Source organism: Lampris incognitus, chromosome 5 (genome assembly GCF_029633865.1).
Source record: "Lampris incognitus isolate fLamInc1 chromosome 5, fLamInc1.hap2, whole genome shotgun sequence".
Taxonomy (NCBI): domain Eukaryota; kingdom Metazoa; phylum Chordata; class Actinopteri; order Lampriformes; family Lampridae; genus Lampris; species Lampris incognitus.
The window spans coordinates 53,115,738-53,134,338 of NC_079215.1; the positions used below are offsets into that span (position 1 = coordinate 53,115,738).

Sequence of the window (18,601 nt, forward strand, 5' to 3'; positions counted from 1 at the left end):
GTAATCGGGCGTTTTACGCTAACGTTAGGCGTCATTTCAAGAGAACGTCGAGTATGGAAGCGCGGTGGGGGGCGGGGCTTCGACACCCCGTGAGCACGAGCGAACGGGTAGTGGGCGCGCCCGTCGCGACGTTGCGGAGGCTTCAAGATGGCGGAAGCCCTGACTGCCCAGGAGGAGCTGGTAAAGATCGGTTAACGGACTTTGTCTCACCTCCTTGTCATACGTTAACGTGTACGCTGAGTCGCAGAGCCCCCTCTTGTCGATTTGTGTTCATATGTTTGGAACAGACGTCGTTCTTGGGAGCGGCGGTGTGGTAAACAGCCATCATTCAGCGCCCTCACGTCCTGACCGAATCCCGTGTGTCGCTAGCTGACAGCGGTTAGCCTGCACGTTAGCTAGGTTTTAGCATGATGGCGTTTGCTACAGTGATTGATAGTTTCTTCGGGCGCTCTAGCCGCTGATTACCCAGGATATTTACAGCCACGTTAGACCGCATAGACAACCGCAGCGGCTCGCCACATCAGTGCAGATAATTGTTGACGAAGCGTTATTTAGTGGTTTGTATAGGAGTGGCTATTGCCTTATAACATTGGCGTTTGGTAGCTAGCCACCACATGCACTCTACCCAGCTACTAGCCAATGCTAGCCCGTTATTGTTACTTTAAGCATCTAGATTAGCTGCCCGCTACACCGTCCCAAATTATGGTGAAATGCATAATTGCTCTGTTGGGTAATGTAACTGTGTGCGATTAGAGTCTATGACATTTTGAGATGGAATGGTGCGGGCATGATTCATGCACAGCTAGTGCTCTCGTCAACAAGGTAGTAATGCCCTGGTTATCAAATGTACGGCCGACAATTCACAGAACTGGTTCCGTAGTTCCTAGCATTGTTGTGCCATCAACTCTAGAGTAAAGAGGAAGGGGCTGACATTGATGGCAAGCGACACATGTCACAGAGCTTCTGATAACGGCTTCATTTTATCATTGGCATAGCCTTTGGCAAGATTAATAAGGCCAACTGGCTTGTTGACAAAAATATTGACTTGAACTACAGAGCCAGTTATTCTGTCTCGATCCTAGATCCATATAACTGTAGGGCATAAAAAAAATCAAGCAACTGACTTTCACCATCTTATCTGACTCGCTATCAATTTTTTCCAAACTGAAGTCGGAAGAACGCTATCTCAAGATAATTGTAATCGGGGCCATCAACCATGTTCGAGCTGCAGTTTAATTACTGGTAAAAATACTGTTGACAAAAATTGACAACAAAAATTAACAATTGCAATGACCCCCCCCCCCCCATAAATAGAATGCACATGGCCCTGCTGCAGGCAGGCTAACAAGTGCTGAGTGATCGTCGGGTGTTTTTGTTAATTGAACTTTTGAGTCAAAATACTTTGTGACTGAAGTTATACCTAACCACCGATAAAATCCCCAGAATGATATGAACCTATTAGTTTGTTTAGACAGTTGTTGGGAGTTTGTCATCTTTTTTTCATAACACTTGCTACTCTTTTATTAAGTCAAACTCAGTTAATGCTTATGGGTACTCAGTCTGGTGTAGTGTCTGAATCATTAACCTTTTAATATGCTGGTTTATTAGTAAAAACTGTTGCACAAGTCGATGAATTTTGCTTTGTGGCAAATGTGCGCTCCTGTCTACTGCTGCCTGCTTCTAGGAGGACAACCTGTAAACAGACAATGAATATTACTTGGCAGAGAGTGAGCAATAGTTGTCAGATTCTCTTCCATCGTTGCTGTGTTTCATCTATTTCAGTTTTCTTTTATTTCTCTGCTCTTGCCTGTTACTTTTGTCAATTTATTGTCTTTCTTCTTTTGATAAATCTTTTTCCACAACCCCTCTCCTTTGCCCAAATACCACTTCTTTCTCTCTGTGCTGCCTTACTTGTGTTCATTTACCTCACCAATTCTGTCTCTCCAGGCCGTGGAGGAGTTCCTGAATAAAGTACGTAGTAGGGAGCAGCCCCACAGTGCTGGCCTGGTCTCTGAGCCCACAGCTGTTAAGTTCCTCATGGCCCGTAAGTTTGACGTCTCCAGAGCCATCGACCTTTTCCAGGCATACAAGGTATGGCATCATGGATGACTATGCTGATGATTAATGACTCCACTTCCACTTCAAGCCAATCATGAGCGTTTTTTACCTCCATTGTCCAGAAAATGTTTGGATCCAAATGATCCATTTGGACTAATGACCCATCCCCCTTCAAATGTATAATATCCTTCTGTTAGTTTGCATAAAATATGCTGAATGTACCACCAGATAAATGCCGATAATTTGTTTCTCATCAACATCAGTGTTATTTTATTCAGTTTGACTGCTGTACAATTACACAAATGTGTATTTTCTATAAATTATTTTCAGTCTTAGCCTGCCAAACTTTGATCAGACTGAACTGCATTAAGTAATTGCTTTATAATAAGAAAATTATCGGCAAATTTTGGAACAAAAGACTTCAACATGCTATTTGTTTGTATTTCTTAGTTTTTATGTATGTATTTATTCATTTATTCAATACAGCTTTACTAGTTATACCATGGGTTCACAGACATGGGTTAATTACTTCCCTCATCTTTCTCAACTCTTCATTTATCCATTCAGAACACAAGAATCAAAGAGGGCATCTTTAACATCAATCCTGATGAGGAGCCCCTACGCTCTGAGCTGTTGTGTGGCAAATTCACAGTCTTGGTGAGTTTTTTATCTGTTACAGGCAAGGTAATTGAAAGCTCTTTCCCAAATTATGTTCTGCAGAATACACCCACATTGTTACTCAAACAGTAGCAGTGTGTGTTTCATCAGTATCAGTATCTGTTTTCTCAATGCAGCTGCTGTTATCAACAAACTACATAGCATAATTATGGAGATTGCCTAAGTATAACGTTATATTTATCTGGCAAAAAAGTTTGCATATTTGGGGTATTTTACTTAATGGCATTGACAGTAAAAATTTATAGTATGCCACACAAGATAGCAAAAATTTTAATTAACATATAACAAATATGAGTAAACAGGTTAGATGGGAATAAAGTGGACTGGAAATGGAGAATAATAGGAATAAAATGGATATAAGAAAATAGTTCTTTTCATACATTTTGCATGATGGTGTATATCAGTGGTTCTTGTCTCAGGTCTTTGGGGCCCACAGCGTTGCTATTCTGCCAATTAGTTAATTATGTTCATCTGTAGAGCCAGGTCTAAAACCCCTTGATTAGATAGAGGGAGTATCTGGAAGAATAAAAAACCAGCAGTAATGTTGGCTCCAAGGACCGGAGTTTAGAACTAATGTTGTATGTGATGCCCTAACATTGTCTGCCTTCCCAGCCTGGCCGTGATGCAAAAGGTGCGGCTCTAGCTCTGTTTACTGCACGTCTCCATCGGCCAGACATCACTACTCACAAAGCAGTGCTGCAGGCTATCATTTATCAGCTGGATAAAGCCATAGAGAGGTGACACATTGGATTTCTGTGCATTCCTTTTTTTTTTTATTGCCAGCATTCTTTCCTTAATTGTTTTGATCTCTCATCCTCTCTTCCTCCTTCCAATTTGATTTTTGACTCTTCCACCTGTATGTTTTTTGTTTTCGTGTTCTTTTTTTTTTTTTTTTTAATAGTATTAAAACCAGGTTTGGGGTTTTGATAGATTTGAGGCCTACTGCTTTGAAGCCTGTGGCATAGTATTTTTTTGGGAAAAAACAGTGGCAACAGAATTACCCTACTACTCCCCTTATGCTGCTATTCTTTTGATTAACTCGTGTTGCTTTCTCTCTTTCACTCCACTAGTCTTCAAACTCAAAGAGACGGACTTATATTCATTTATGACATGACCAACTCCAGCTACGGAAACTTTGACTATGAGCTGTGTGTCAAGATTCTCAACTTGCTCAAGGTAAGGTTGAAAAAACTGTTTTTATTTTCTTCCCTTGAGTCCACCATTCTGTTTGATGTCAGAGGACTTGTCTTTCACTTTTTTAAGAGAAACTACGCGTAGCTTGTCATTTTACAGGCCCAGTGATGGATGTGTATTTGTTTTCCCAGGGGGCGTTCCCGGCTCGCCTAAAATGTGTTTTCATTGTCTCATCGCCTCTTTGGTTCCGAGCTCCTTTCGCCGTCCTTCGCCTTTTTGTGCATGAGAAGCTGAGAGAGAGGGTATGCAGGTGTCTTTGCTCATGTCTGAATATTACAATATTCGCTCAGTGACCAGAAAAATAGAAACCTCTGTTCAGCACCGCAATGGACCCTAACCACCAAAGGTGGTCAGTGGAATGGATATCAGGTGATTAAGGTGGCTGGGTCATTAATGTAATTTCACCTCGGTGTTCCTTGTTCCTTTCCTGGATGATTCTTGCACTGTGACAGGGAGCATTATCTTGTCGAAAGTACCCATCCATTTGGGGGTATATGATGGCCACAAATGGATGAACCTGTCTGCTACAATGATATGGTATGTTGTGGCATCGAGACATATTTCTACAAGTATTAATAGACCCAGTGTATGCCAGCTGAATGCCCCCCCAAACCATTACACTTCCCCCCCACCTGTACAGTTGTTGTTTGCACAACACTGAGCCTACCATCGTGGTGGTGCTGTTGGAACTGGGATTCTTCAGACCATGCAACCTTTTCCAGTCACCAACAGTCCTTTGCTGTTGTTTCTTAGCCCACTGAAACCACCTTTGGTGGTTTACCATGGACAGGAGCGGTCCCCTGCATGGTCCTTTGCTGTTACACTGCATACTGGCAAAAGTGCAATGCATTGTGTTCTGAAAATGGTCGTTGTACCCCACAGTTGTTTTGCAATAAGATTGCCATACTGTGAACTAGAGAGTACTTGCTATGGCCCAAGCCACCCCATGTCTCTCCCACGTTCATCTGCCAAGAACCACCTCCCACATAGCAAACGTTTTTTGATGAGGTGTTCTGTTCCTTTCATTGTTTGGGGAAATTACCCAAATAAGCCCAAGTATTACAGGTACTATACTATGTAAGCTGACTTTCTCTTTTTTTCCTTTTTTTATTTTTTCCAAATTCTACAAAATCTCACAAAGTGTTGCAGATTCCTTTTTCACAGCAACAGCATAAATGTGTTATAGCAAAGTTGCCTTTGTTTAGTGCTAATCAAATGTTATATTCTTGATTTATGCATGATTATGATCAGCCACTGCACAGCAGTAATTTTTGAACTTGTCCCAAAACACCCCATTAACCGAGCCCATAAAAGAAGGCTTTCTTTCAGACATTTGGTGACCAAATATGGTACGTATGGATAAAACTAATAGAATTAAGGGATTGATGAATCAATTCACACCTTACATTATTTTTTTGTTTGCTGTTAAGAGGCAAAAATCAGTTGAAAAAAAATTTCATCAGTCTTTAGCTAGCTTAAAATACTGCCTGAACAGTGGTGTTAGAGGCAGTGCTTCAAAGAAAAGGGAAAAAAGGTTAAAGACCACATAAAACCAAAATGGTTTACATGCTTTTAAAGATAAATTATATTTAGATGTTGTTTCTGATGTTAAAATTCACAAAATAAATAATCAGATAATGGATGTCTGCTTATAATGAACAGTAATATTACAAGTAATGTCTTTTGACATATGACTTATACATAAAACTATTTAACAAGTTCAATCAAAAAATAAATGTAAGAAATAATGTTTTTTAATTCAAACAAATTAAATGTTTTTACCACAAATTATCAAGGAAAATATGCTATTTACCGCTGTTGTTCCTGATAAGCCCATCAAGCCAAAAACTCATTGTATCCCTTGTCATAATTAAACATCCTATAGCGTTTCCCTTTAGTTTAGCAAAGCGGTGAACTAATAACATTGTTTTTATTCCAGGGTCAAAATGGCCTGTCGGAGACTGTATTATAGAGGTTGCATGAACATGATAAAAGCTTGTTGTGATTTTTATGTTGGAAAGAGTCAGAAACTTGCTGCGTTACCAAAGAAATGTGGGGCCAATAGAAAGGCCCTGAGACAGACTAAAACAAAAAGATAAAGTTGATGCACATCCAGGGAAAAAAAGTTCTTTGATGATTCAGCAATGAGAGAGGTTGAGTACTGTCTATTATATATGAAGTACTTGATGTGTAAGACGTATAAATTCCATTGTAAATTGTTTGGGCCTATGTGGGACACTCGGGCTTAAAGGGTACACAGGTGCCTTATAAGTCCAGTCCAGACTTTTAACATTTGTGGTTAAAGGGTAATTTCTGATTTCATAAGGAAATCTTCCTGGAAGGTTTAGATGAGAGGTTTAGATGAGAGATTAATTTAGATTTATTCTGTTTGCAACCCAGTTTATTAGGAAATAATTCAAATACCAGCCAGAAGACATTAGAATCTTGGATTTTGGTGTGCTTAATTGGGTCACTTCCCCTACACCTTTGAGATTACCACCTTCAAACAGCCCAGACACTCTGTGGTCTTGACAGTGCTCACACCCGCCATCCTGGCACCAACGATCGGGCCCTTTTAAGAGTTGGATAGAGCACCCTTTAAGACCATTCTCGGTAACCTGTTAACACCCAAAGCAAGTGTGGAAATGGAGTTGCTGTTGCATGCACCTGTTTATATAGTGACACATGCAAATGTAAAGGGAGCACTTCTGCAGGGGCAGGGTTTCTATATTTCTGGTCAATGTGTGATATGTTGTCTTTGTTTTATACTGTTTGTTTTCATCTCTGATGTATCCAGGATGTGTTTCCTATAGTGGTGTGTTATTCTTGTCTTGATATTGATGTCCTCCACTCTCCACCCCTGGTCCTCATTTCCCAGGTGTGCACAGTAAAAGCCCTGGAGTTGGCCAATCACATCCCAGTTTCTTCCCTCCCTGAGCACCTGGGTGGGACATCCCAGTATAGCCATGTTGCCTGGATTCAGTCCTGTGTGAACATAGACACAAACCCCACTCCCGGTGAAACAAATGACTGTGTGGGAAGCCTACTTCGCTCCTATAGCTTGGAGTGCAGCAACACTAGCGCAGGCGCTACCTTATCCCACACCCATATAAATACACCATTAGCTTCTGAGCTAGCCATGGCTAACTCAAACTGCTATGATGATAGCAATGCTAACCCACACAACCACTGCAGTGGAGTGGAGGGCAGGACTCAAGACCATGGTCTATACCAGCAGAAGCCACATTCTGCTTCTAACAAGCTACAGGGGAACCACCAACACTGGAATGGCTCAGCAGTGAGCGGGGCTAACACGACCTTTAGTGGCAGTTGCTCCAATGCTAATTTGAATGGTCGCAGCCACCAGCCTCCTCCCCAGTCAGACACACCTCCTGACACCCCCCGGCATCAGGATGGGGAGAAACTAGTTGACAAGGCAACAGACTCTGCCCACATATCTCAAAATAAGGATGCAGAGGAGGAAAATGAAGAGGGTGAAGAAGAGGAAGGGGTACCCCCATTGCCCCAAAAGTCATTGCCACGGACCGCTCATCAGCCATCCTCTCAGTGCCAGCCCCTGTCATCATCATGGGGTCCCGAGGAAGAGGACCCCTGTGTGGAGGTGTCTGTTCACATGCCTGAACAAGGAGGAATGACAGTGCTGGAGCTTGTGGAGCATGTGAAGAGGAAGAAGAAAAAGGGTATTTACCAGGAGTATGAAGAGATCCGCAAGGAGCCACCAGCAGGCACCTTTGACTACTCCAAGTAAGAGCAGGAGCAATTTAGCCCTAGCAGTACTGTTTTGTGTGCGTGCGCACGCATGCGTGTTGGTGTGTGTGCCTGGGTGTTCTTGGTCTGTATTTATGAGGCAATTTGAGTTTTTAACTGAGTAACATTCAGGCTGGTTTTCATGTCAAGGGTCTGTTTTAGGATTAGGATTTGGGTTAAAGGTTTGCCATGCAGTTTTGTTGGTTAAAATGAGGGTTAGGAGGAAGGAATAATTGCTGTCTATGAGGGTCCTCCCAAGCATAGAAAAACCAAACTTGTGTGTGTGTGTGTTTCCATTTCCTGCAGTTTATGAATAATTCAGCAAGTAAAAACATCAGCCTGCAATTTGAATCAGTTATGTTGCGTCAAGCTGTATTTACCTCTTGTGTTTACAGGAAGCTGTCCAATCAAATAAAGAACAGGTACAGTGATGTTCTCTGCCTGGACCAGTCACGAGTACGACTTTGCCAGCTCTGCGATGACGAGGACGAGGTAGTAATTCACTTACTTCCTTCTCATGCTGACTGAGCTCTGTATCCACTACACACAAGTGTCTTACTATTCTTTTCCAGCTAATGTAATTTGACAGTTGCAGTTGAAAATTACAGCACTGCCAAAATCACCCTAGATAGAATAGAGAGATTTTAAAAAGCTTATTTTAATGTCTTCTGCTGCATTCACATGTTTTTGCCTTTGTTATTGGAAAGAAAGGTGAACATAATAAAGATGGTTTGGATTTGCCAGTGAGATGAGCAGATAGAGAAAGAAGTTTGGACAATTTAGCGAATTTAATGAGAAAAAAACAGTCCTTACACAAATATATTTAGTTAGAATTTGTACTGGGTGAATCTGCAGATTATAGCATGTTGTTATATGGATCCAGAATAAGATTTTATAACCCCCTTTTTATTAGAACGATTGGTAGCAAGTCAGCATTGGCATTTAAATTGAGTTGGATTCTTGCCTGAAACTGACATTATTTTGGAAGGATACTGCTAATATTCATATGGACAATCAATGTTGTTGTCAGCCTCTGGTTGTAATGAATCTGATATCCCTTTAGGGGGCAGTACATGACACCAAGCAGTTTGTCACGTCTCTCTTTTGCTGTCCATTCTGTAGACATCAGACTATATTAACGCCAGTTTCATGGACGGGTACAAGCGGAGTAATGCCTACATTGCTACTCAGGGTGAGTGGGCAGACATTGTTTTGTTGCGTTCTTTAATGCCCCCTCATTCTTTTTGTGTACATAGAATCAAAATGTTTAAAATTTCATTACTTTCTAAAATATTAACCCCATCCCCCATCCTTTCTGGAGGCAACTGGTATCAAAGTACAGAATCAGAATATCCTGTAGTTATTATAGATTTGAATCAGGATATCCTGTAGGGTCAGTTCAGTTAAATATTTTTTTCTTTAATCGGACTCCACTTTTGAATTGATTTAATTCCTCCAGTGTACAGTGTTTTGTGACTTGGGTGTAACAGAGTCCATGTTTTCCCCAGGTCCTTTACCAAAAACCTTTGGCGATTTCTGGCGCATGGTATGGGAGCAGATGGTACTCATCATCGTCATGACCACCAGGTGAGACTCTTTAAGGGTGCTTTCAAACCCAGCTCGTTTGGAGCAGTTGTTTCGAAACTGGGAGTGTTTCCCCCCCAAAGATCGGTTTGTTTGGGCATATGTGAATACTGCAATCGCACTGAGATGGCAGGACAAAGCAATCGGGCCGAGATTGCCAAGAAAGGGAGGTCTCGGCTCGCTTCCTATTGAACGCTGGAGCGGTTTGTTTGCAGTGAGAATGCAATCCAACCTAATGGACCAAAACAAGCTTACCTGGTGCGTTTTCAGAATAGAAATTTTTGGGTGAATATGTCACTGTATGCATTATTTAAAGTGAGCCTTCTCTTACTGAAGTGTCTCAAAGCTGCACATCTTCGCACGAAATGCATCAACACATTATTTTCAAAACCAAGTCTAGATTCACGTTCAAAGTGAATGTGATAATTGTACTGGTAACACTGGTAGAACCAGAGAATTGCGACGACTGCCATGATGAGCTTGTGAGTTTGCCCCATTTTGGATGTGTCGTTCCAGTGTTTTTCTTTTCAGAAGATAGTGATGAAATTCCCGCATGAAGATTCTGACCAATGAAGGAACAGCTTGCTGGCATAAGGCGTTAGTTTAACAATTTTTGTCTGTTTTTAAGTAGTGCCGTGTGAAAACAAACCGAACCAGGGTGCGAGTGCAACATTGTAACAAATTAGTGGGCGTCTGGGTAGTATAGCGGTCTATTACGTTGCCTACCAACACGGGGATCGGCGGTTCAAATCCCCATGTTACCTCCGGCTTGGTCGGGCGTCCCTACAGACACAATTGGCCATGTCTGCGGGTGGGAAGCCGGATGTGGGTATGTGTCCTGGTCGCTGCACTAGCACCTCCTCTGGTCGGTCAGGGCGCTTGTTCAGGGGGGAGGGGGAACTGGGGGGAATAGCGTGATTCTCCCAAGTGCTACGTCCCCCTGGTGAAACTTCTCACTGTGAGGTGATAAGAAGCGGCTGGCGACTCCACATGTATTGGAGGAGGCATGTGGTAGTCTGCAGAACCTCCCTGGATCGGCAGAGGGGGTGGAGCAGCGACCGGGACGGCTCGGAAAATAGGGTAATTGGCCAAGTACAACTGGGGAGGAAAAGGGGGGGAAAATCCCCCAAAAAAGACAAACAAATTAGTCCCTGATTCGGAACAATATAGTCTGTTGACTATAGTTGTGAAAACGTGCTAAGTGTCTGTATTTCACAGAACCCTTCATGTGTAGCAGGCGGGGGCTTGTGTTTATGAAAGTTATAGAGCGAGTGTTAACTGAGTGGCAGGGTGATGGATCAGCTGAGGGCTCTATTCCTTTTCTGTGTCCCAGAGTGGTAGAGCGTGGCCGTGTGAAATGTGGTCAGTACTGGCCACCGGATGATGGAAGGACCGAACAGCATGGATCCTTCCTGGTCAGGAACGTGCACATAAAGGTGTTTCAGGACTTCAGACTCTCCCACCTTGAGCTATACAACACACAGGTGAGATATTGTCATCGGGTGCAAAGGTGTGGAAAATCCTTTTTAAAAAATGTTCAAATGGCCTTAAATTTGCAAAAATTGATTGTTGGTTTTGAGAGTGTTTGTTTGCTGTAATTTTACACTGACTTGCACAGCGCTATATAAAATGCAACTTGACATTGATTGATTGATTGATTGATTGATCGACTCCATTGAGCTTCAGATTGTGGGAAATTGCTTTTAAAGGTTATTCAATGGAGGAAGGGGAGGTCTATAAGCTCTCTTAGGACATCATTTCTTGTATTTGGGTAGGGCTGGGCAGTCTACTCATATTTGGTGTTTGTTGGGGGGGGTTGTCACTTATTGGTGGGGGGGTTATTTATTGGTATTTTTCAGGTTTAAAAAGAAACGGGCCACAAAGTTCAAATGAAGATGAAATAGAAAAGTAGAAATGAAAGTAAATCAGGAACAGTTGGTATTATCTGCTCATTAAATCAATACAGTATATACAGTATTATCAAATATTTAGAATAGTTTTCCCATTAAGTTTGAAGTAAGCCATTTTCAAGTCTGAAGTTAGAGGTAAATTCTGCTATATTATATATTTCCGTTAACAGATTTAACCCATTGTTCAGACATGGGTTCATACTCGTACTAGTTTGTGGTAATAGCTTTTTTACCTGCTACAAGCAGTGTCACTTCCCAAAACCAAATCCTTTGACAAGTTACCAAGGTACAGGATCTTACAGTCTTTGGGGATGTAAAATCCCTAGACCTATTTTTTTTTTTTATCTCTGAGTGAGTAATTTCACAGAAAGCATTCATCTTTGGTGGCTCAGAAGTACATGTGAATGGCCAGCATCAACAAGTTCGCTTGACCTCCAACATGGCAGGTGCATCTAGATATGTGTTAATATGAGGCATTAACCATAAAGCGCTTTCAAGTGCTCTGCAGCGTAGAAAAGTGCTAGGCCTAGTATATATATATATATATATAAATGCAGCCCATTTATCATTTAGATTTGTTTCCTCTTCATTTTAGGTGTGATAAAGAAACAAGTTTTTTTTGTTTTTGTTTTTCCCCCAACCAAACTAACCACCCTCATGAGGTGGTTTTGTGTTGTCTTACATATGTTAAATTATTCATCCTCTCTTATTGCTTTTATTTGGTTCTGCTTCCCATTTCTGTTGCGTATAATGTTGTGTCCTGTTTACTTTCTATCAGAGCATAGTTAAGGAATTATTCTAGCTTTTATTCTGTATATATACATTCATCACAGCTTCAACCAGCCTTTTATGGTAGTCCTGTAATTATAGGTATAAAAAAAAACGCTTAGTTTTCAAGACTATCTTTTCCCCTCAAATCTGCAAAACCATTTTACACAGTGCAGTTACACCTTTATCTGTCCAGTGCCTGAATCTTTTACTAAACTTTCCTGGTTTAAAGTTTTTATCAAATGCAAACCAGCTCAGAACCTTCTCTGTAGTTCTAGTTTATATGTTTTCACTATGATAAACCATATTTCTAGTGTAAAGGCTGTGATTGTGTTCAGTTCACCTCTCTTACCTGATGGCTGCATTTGTCCGACAGGGCTCTGTATGTGGGGTCCATGTTTGCTGATCCCTGTGTCCTTTCACCTCGGTGTTGTTTCTGAGCTACACAAAATATTATTTGCACTGCATGAAAAATATAGCTGTGAATTTGGTAGGGCAAATCCCCTTTATCTTTTGGCTGCTGGAGAGTTGCATATCTTATGCTAGTTTTCTTTCCACACCCAGTAAACTGATATAATCTTGCCCCGGGCTTTAAATAGATGTTGGGTAATCATTACTGGCAGTGAATGAAAAGACAGTAATCTTGGATTAGATCAGGTAAAAAATGTTCAGCTCATCTAGAGATAGTTGAAGTGTATAGTTTTAAGTCTACAATCAAAAGTGACATCAGTCTATAGGAACCACAGTATTCCCTGTCTTTACCTTCCTTCTGGAATTGTTGATATGGCTTCCTGACATGATGGAGGAGCTTAGAGACAAGTTAAAAGATGTCTTCAGTGATTCTCAGTACTGTCCTCGGGTACCACCAGTACTGTTGGTGTTCTGTTCTGTCAAATTGTTCATTACGTTCACTAGTTGTTTCAGGTCTGCAACCTCCCTGGTTGGAGGCTGGACTAACTGGATAACAGGTGAATGTAATGAACTACCTGGTAAATTAGAAAACCAGCAGTACTGGTGGTATATGAGGACCAGATTAAGAACCACAAGATTGGCGCAGATGTTAAACATATGCACATTACTCAGAGTTGAATTGTCCCGTTTGCTGTATATCACATGAATATGTACTAATGTTTTCTGTACGGGCAGTCTATTGGCTGCCGATTTCCATTGTCTTTTATTTAATGGTGGATTTTATATTACTTTTGTTTATATGAAATTTTGTATGTGCTTCCTTTTAATCCTGACAAATGCCATGTGCTGAAACGTGTTGGTTCTCCTAATAGAGCTGCTAGCACCCAGGCACATCTGGCTGCAGATGTTTTGACTGATTTACATTGCCCCTGTATGATCCCTGATGTTGACGAATTGTACGAATATTTTTTATATTTTATGATACTGTAATTTTCCATTTTTCTTGCAAATTGTTACCTATATCTGCAACCCTGTCAATTGCGCTGGTCTTGGCCAGGACACTCTTGTAAAAGGGATTTTTAATCACAGTGAGTCTTTTCCTAGTTAAATAAAGGTTAAAATAAGTAGAACTGCCACTGTGACAGGAATCCCTTGATTCTCAGTATTTTGTCCTCTGCCGGCTGGAGCATTAAGTGTCTCCAGAGGCGGGGTTCTGAAATTTCTGGACGTCCAAATGTTATAGTATTCTAAGGAGCGCTCATGTGACATTTTCACTCTTAAACTACAAACTAGCCAACACAAGCTAATGCACATGTTAATGTTCACAGGAGTTATTTATGACCTACTTCTCTTTTTCTCTACAACCCCTCCCTTAGACCGGGGAGAGGCGGGAGGTGTCACACTACCTGTATGTCAGCTGGCCGGACTTTGGTGTACCCAAATGTGCATCAGCCATGTTGGATTTCCGCGAACATGTCTTGCAGAGGCAAGAGGCGGCGGTCCAGAGCCTGGGTTCCAGTTGGACAGGACCTCCCGGAGGACCTCCGGTGGTGGTACATTGCAGTGCTGGCATTGGCCGCACAGGTAGATGTATTCACATGAAAGCACACACACACGCACTTCTACCATGATACTGTCGGGCATGATGATACCGCAAATTTGCATCTAGATTGGTCCAGTTGTAGTGTGTGTGTGTGTGTGTGTGTGTGTGTGTGTGTGTCCCCACCTGGTTTCCCATCCTGGTTTTCTGCATTCATCACCTCCTACTCTGCCCCACAGGTACGTTCTGTACACTGGACATTTGCCTGTCCCGGCTGGAGGACATCGGCACAGTGGACGTACGTCAGACAGTGCGGCGGATGCGTACCCAGCGAGCTTTCAGCATCCAGACCTGGGATCAGTACTACTTCTGCTACACAGCAGTTATTGAGTATGCCCAGCGCCACGGCAAACTCAGTCCAGTGCAGTGGTCTGACTCAGACCTGGAAACCGACAGCGAGTGACAGAGGGGTGGAGGGGACGGAGAAATTGCTGGAATAGCTGACCGAAATAGGAGCTGTGAGAGCAGAAACTTGGATACCGATGTGCACAGCTGAGGAGAGAGACTCAAGTCTCCTGAAGAATGAATTAATATAAGGATTTGGTTTTGGCTCTTGATATAATAAAGTGGACTCCCTTAGTGGCTCTTCCTTTGCACCAGTTGGTGGGCTTACAGAGAGAGAGAGAGGTGTCAAGCTGGAAAAAATAATCACAGGGAGAGAAATTATGCATTGCATCACTGACAGAACCAGTGACATGTCCTGCCAAGCCGCCCTGAACCTGTCTTGTTGCCAAGAGCATTGTACAAGTTGTAGCATTTTTATATTGACTTGCACACGAGGAATGACAAACTTGAACTTTGCCTACACAGAACCCCTGTAACCCCAATCTATGTTCCTCCCTTTTTCTACCTTTTGTTCCTCATCACTACCCTGAACAAAATGCTGTGATCGGTCAAGTAAACACAGATGAGATTTTAGGGGTGTGAAAAGGTAAAACTTGAATTTTTGTTTAATTTGGGAGGAAATGGTCATACCTGAACAAGTAGTCGTGGCTGACATTAGTTCGGCACATGAGCCATTTACTCCATCTTCTCTTATTTTCTGTGTACTTGTGCTTTTTTTTTTTTTTCCTATGGTGAGATTTTCAATGTGTTTTTCATATTTGTGCATATGTAGACTAACCTTTTTAAAGCCAAAGTCCTCACCCCGAATGCTTGGATGTACTCCTTACTAAGATATTATAGACGAAAGCCTGTGTATATTCTTGTAACATACATCTATATATTGTGCATAACAGCCTCGAAAAAAAACAAAAAAGCCTTGTTCAATATTTGACTTAATATTCAGAGGAGGTATCTCTATGGTGGGCCAGATCATGAAAAAAATAGACAAGAGTTTGTAACAATTAAGAAGAAGAAGAAGAAGTAAACGTGTTGCTGTTCAGGTCTAACATTTATCCTAACCGTTCGAGTGTTCTGATTGGACAGTTTAAATTGGCCTTATCTTCCAAGGGGCTATGTGTAACTTCTGCTTGTTAAGAGATACGAATAACAACAAATCGAAAACGCGTAAGACCCAATAAATGCAAATAGAGTAACTTAGCAGATATCCAGTATGTCCGCCGGTATCTGCCATCTTCACACATCTTGGGGGAACGGCAGTTTGCTGTGGACGGGGCGCCGGGCAAATCCACGGGGAGCGGGGCCGTTAAACCGCAAGATCAGTCAGCTCCCGGTGTGTGTGTGTCTGTCTGTCTGTCTGTCTGTCTGTCTGTCTGTCTGTCTGTCTCTCTCGTGTACTCTGTTCCAATGAGTCACGATCACTCAGCAACCACTGTTGATGTTTCTTAGTCAATGTTAAGCTTCAGGAATGCCCAAATATTACACATAGCCCCTTTTCACTTGACTCACTGCCTTGTCGTTCTTAGACGTAAACCCTCACCTAAAACGTGTTTCCACTCTTGCTTTTTTTTTTTCTTTTTTTTTTACTTTTTCAGTTTTGCTCCCTTAACACCACCACTGTTTGTGTGTTTTTTTTGTTTTTTTTTTGTTTCCTCTATTCTTGAGACATACGCTGCCTCAGATGTTTGTGCCTTCAGGTTTCCCTCAGCATGATGTCTCGCAGTCTGGATAACACGGCAAATTTGACCCAAAGTAGTGCACTTGCATACGAAGACCTGCGTCCTTCTCGGGAAGACGCATATATCGCCTAGAGGCGCGTATGGGGGTGCACTACTTTTGAGCGCACTTAAAAGTAGTGAGCTATCCGGAGACAAAAAGGTGTGGTTTGAAAAATGGCAATTCTTTTTATCATTTGACCTCAGGGGGTAATTCTACTAGTGTTTTTTGCCTAGTGTCAAAGATCCGTTTTCTGGGTTTGCCTCTGGTGATTTATCATTTAGAAAAAAAACTATATCATTGTTATTTTGTATTTTATACAGTATACTTTATTGTATATCCTATTATATTTATGTCTTTGTAAAAGTTAAAGTATTAAGAATCAATGAATGTTGGTACGACGCTCAGAAGAAAACATAACCGTTCTTTAATTTGATAAGCTAAACAAATCAGACGGGGGAGCGAAAATATATTTTCTGTTTACGATGAAATTTGTTGGAAAAAAATGTTGCTTGCCATAGTATTTTCAGAACTGACTTGTACAAAAAAAAAGAAAAGACAAAAAAAGTGACTGTTGGATCCAGGACAACACAAAAAAAAAAAAAAAGGTATTATGTTTTTGAGAGCCTGTTACAAAAACCTTGCGTAACAATAACTTGTCTTGCTGTCTTGAATCCAATGCCAAGGACAAAGCAAAAACTCGAAAGAAGGAGAAAAAAAAAAAAAGGACAAAAAGAGACTTGTTGCTGCCGTCTGTGGTCACAAAAACCCCAGCTCGGTGTCCAGGAGGGGAAGAAGGGGGTTGGGGTTTGGGGAGTGAGCCGTCCTGAAAGTGATGGCGTTCGAATGGCGAGACAGAGAGAGAGAGAGCCTTGAATGTTTACAGGGTGAATGTGTCCGGGCGAGCTGGTCGAGACAGACGTGGATGATGGCAGCTGTGGACCCTGCGAAACCCTCTATGCCAAAGGCCCCGGCTCACCTCTAACGACCGCTCTGTGTCACCACACACATCCTCAACAGCCTACTAGCATGGACCTACCGATGCAGCCTTTGCCATCACAGCGACGGACGGACTTCTCCGGCACCAGGGGGAATGTTGTCAAAAGATTGTGTATAGCTTTAGTACTGGAGACAAATGGCGTATGTATGTGAAAGACTCTCGGTCCCCCCCCCCCCCCCCACCGTGCTACCTTTTTTTTGTTTTAAGTTGTTTCACGAACAGCTGAGAATGCTCCGTGTGTTTCGTCTCTGGTGTTTCTTTTTCGTGCCGTTAAGTTCTCGTGATTGAATAATGGCCTTTTACATGCTGTCAGCTTGGCTGTCCCATTAAAGCATTGGTATTACTATCTTGAACGAATGTACGACTGCTGTGGTCTCTGTAGATAAGATGTGTGAACTTGGACATTTCACTTTGTCGTTCGCTCAGGTTTCCTGGCACGCTGCGCTTGTTCCCGGCTCAGCTGCGTCCATCCAGAAAACCACTTGAGATGTATTCGACAATTTTACACACACACACACACACACACACAAATGTGGGAAATATATAACACCGATCAGCCAAAACAGGCCAGTATTGTGTGGGTCTCCCCCCATCTGGCCTGATCCCACAGACGAGCTACTGTGGAACAAGTTAGCAATACTGGCTATGATGGACAGGTGTCAGTCAGGACACAGTGCATCGCAGCATGCTGCGTATGGGGCTGTGCAGCCGCAGACCGGTCAGAGTATCCACGATGACCCCTGTTCACCGTCGAAAACACCTACAATGGGCATGTGAGCATCAGAAGTGGACCGTGGAGCAGTGGGAGAAGGTGGCCTGGTCTGATGAATCACGTTTTCTTGTAGGTCATGTGGACGGACAGGTGCATGGGCGCCACTTACCTGGGGGAGAGATGGCACCAGGATGCACTAGGGGAAGAAGGCTAGCTAGCGGAGGCAGTGTGATGCTCTGGGCAATGTTCAAAATGATGGGAAACCTTGAGTCCTGGCACTCATGTGGATCTTACTTTGACACGTACCACCTACCTAAACATTGTTGCGGGGCAGGTACACCCCTTCATGGCAATGGTATTCCCTGATGGCAGCGGCCTCTTTCAGCAGGATAATGCACCCCGCCACACTGCAAACATTGTTCAGAAATGGTTTGAGGAACATGATGAAGTGCTCAAGGTGTTGCCTGGATCTCCGGTTCCCCAGATCTCAATAGAATCGAGCGTCTGCGGGATGTGCTGGAAAAACAAGTCCGAACCGTGGAGGCCCACCTCGCGGTTTATAGGACTTAACGGATCTGCTGCGACGTCTTGTTGCCAGATACCAGAGGACACCTTCAGAGGTCTTGTGGAGTCCATGCCTCGACGGGTCAGAGCTGTTTTGGCAGCACGAGGAGGACCTACACAATATTGGGCATATAATATCTGTATATAATATCGGTATATATACACTATAGGTATGGACAAAAGTATTGGGACACACCTCTTAATCACTGAATTCAGGTGTTTCATTCAGACCCATTGCCACGGGTGTATAAAATCAAGCAGCTAGCCATGCAGTCTGCATTTACCAACATGTGCGA

The 18,601-nt window shown here is 42.5% G+C and overlaps 1 protein-coding gene across 1 annotated transcript; it reads left to right on the plus strand.

Moving 5' to 3' along the window:
- Positions 1-135: 135 nt before the first annotated feature.
- On the plus strand, positions 136-17,388 carry ptpn9b (protein tyrosine phosphatase non-receptor type 9b). The gene is made up of 13 exons (XM_056280075.1): positions 136-180; positions 1,948-2,091; positions 2,626-2,715; positions 3,349-3,473; positions 3,807-3,912; positions 4,062-4,172; positions 6,809-7,695; positions 8,094-8,190; positions 8,821-8,890; positions 9,207-9,285; positions 10,616-10,766; positions 13,748-13,955; positions 14,151-17,388. The coding sequence occupies exons 1-13, from the start codon at positions 148-150 to the stop codon at positions 14,372-14,374; spliced, it is 2,325 nt and encodes a 774-aa protein (XP_056136050.1). The 5' UTR covers positions 136-147; the 3' UTR covers positions 14,375-17,388.
- The last annotated feature ends 1,213 nt before the right edge of the window (positions 17,389-18,601 follow it).

What these genes read in the sequence shown, in the direction of transcription:
- ptpn9b (XM_056280075.1), top strand. Translation starts at nt 148, where the DNA reads ATGGCGGAAGCCCTGACTGCCCAGGAGGAGCTG. An exon ending in GGCACCTTTGACTACTCCAA is followed by an intron (nt 7,696 to 8,093) that starts GTAAGAGCAGGA and finishes TTGTGTTTACAG; the next exon opens with GAAGCTGTCCAATCAAATAA. An exon ending in TTGAGCTATACAACACACAG is followed by an intron (nt 10,767 to 13,747) that starts GTGAGATATTGT and finishes CCCCTCCCTTAG; the next exon opens with ACCGGGGAGAGGCGGGAGGT.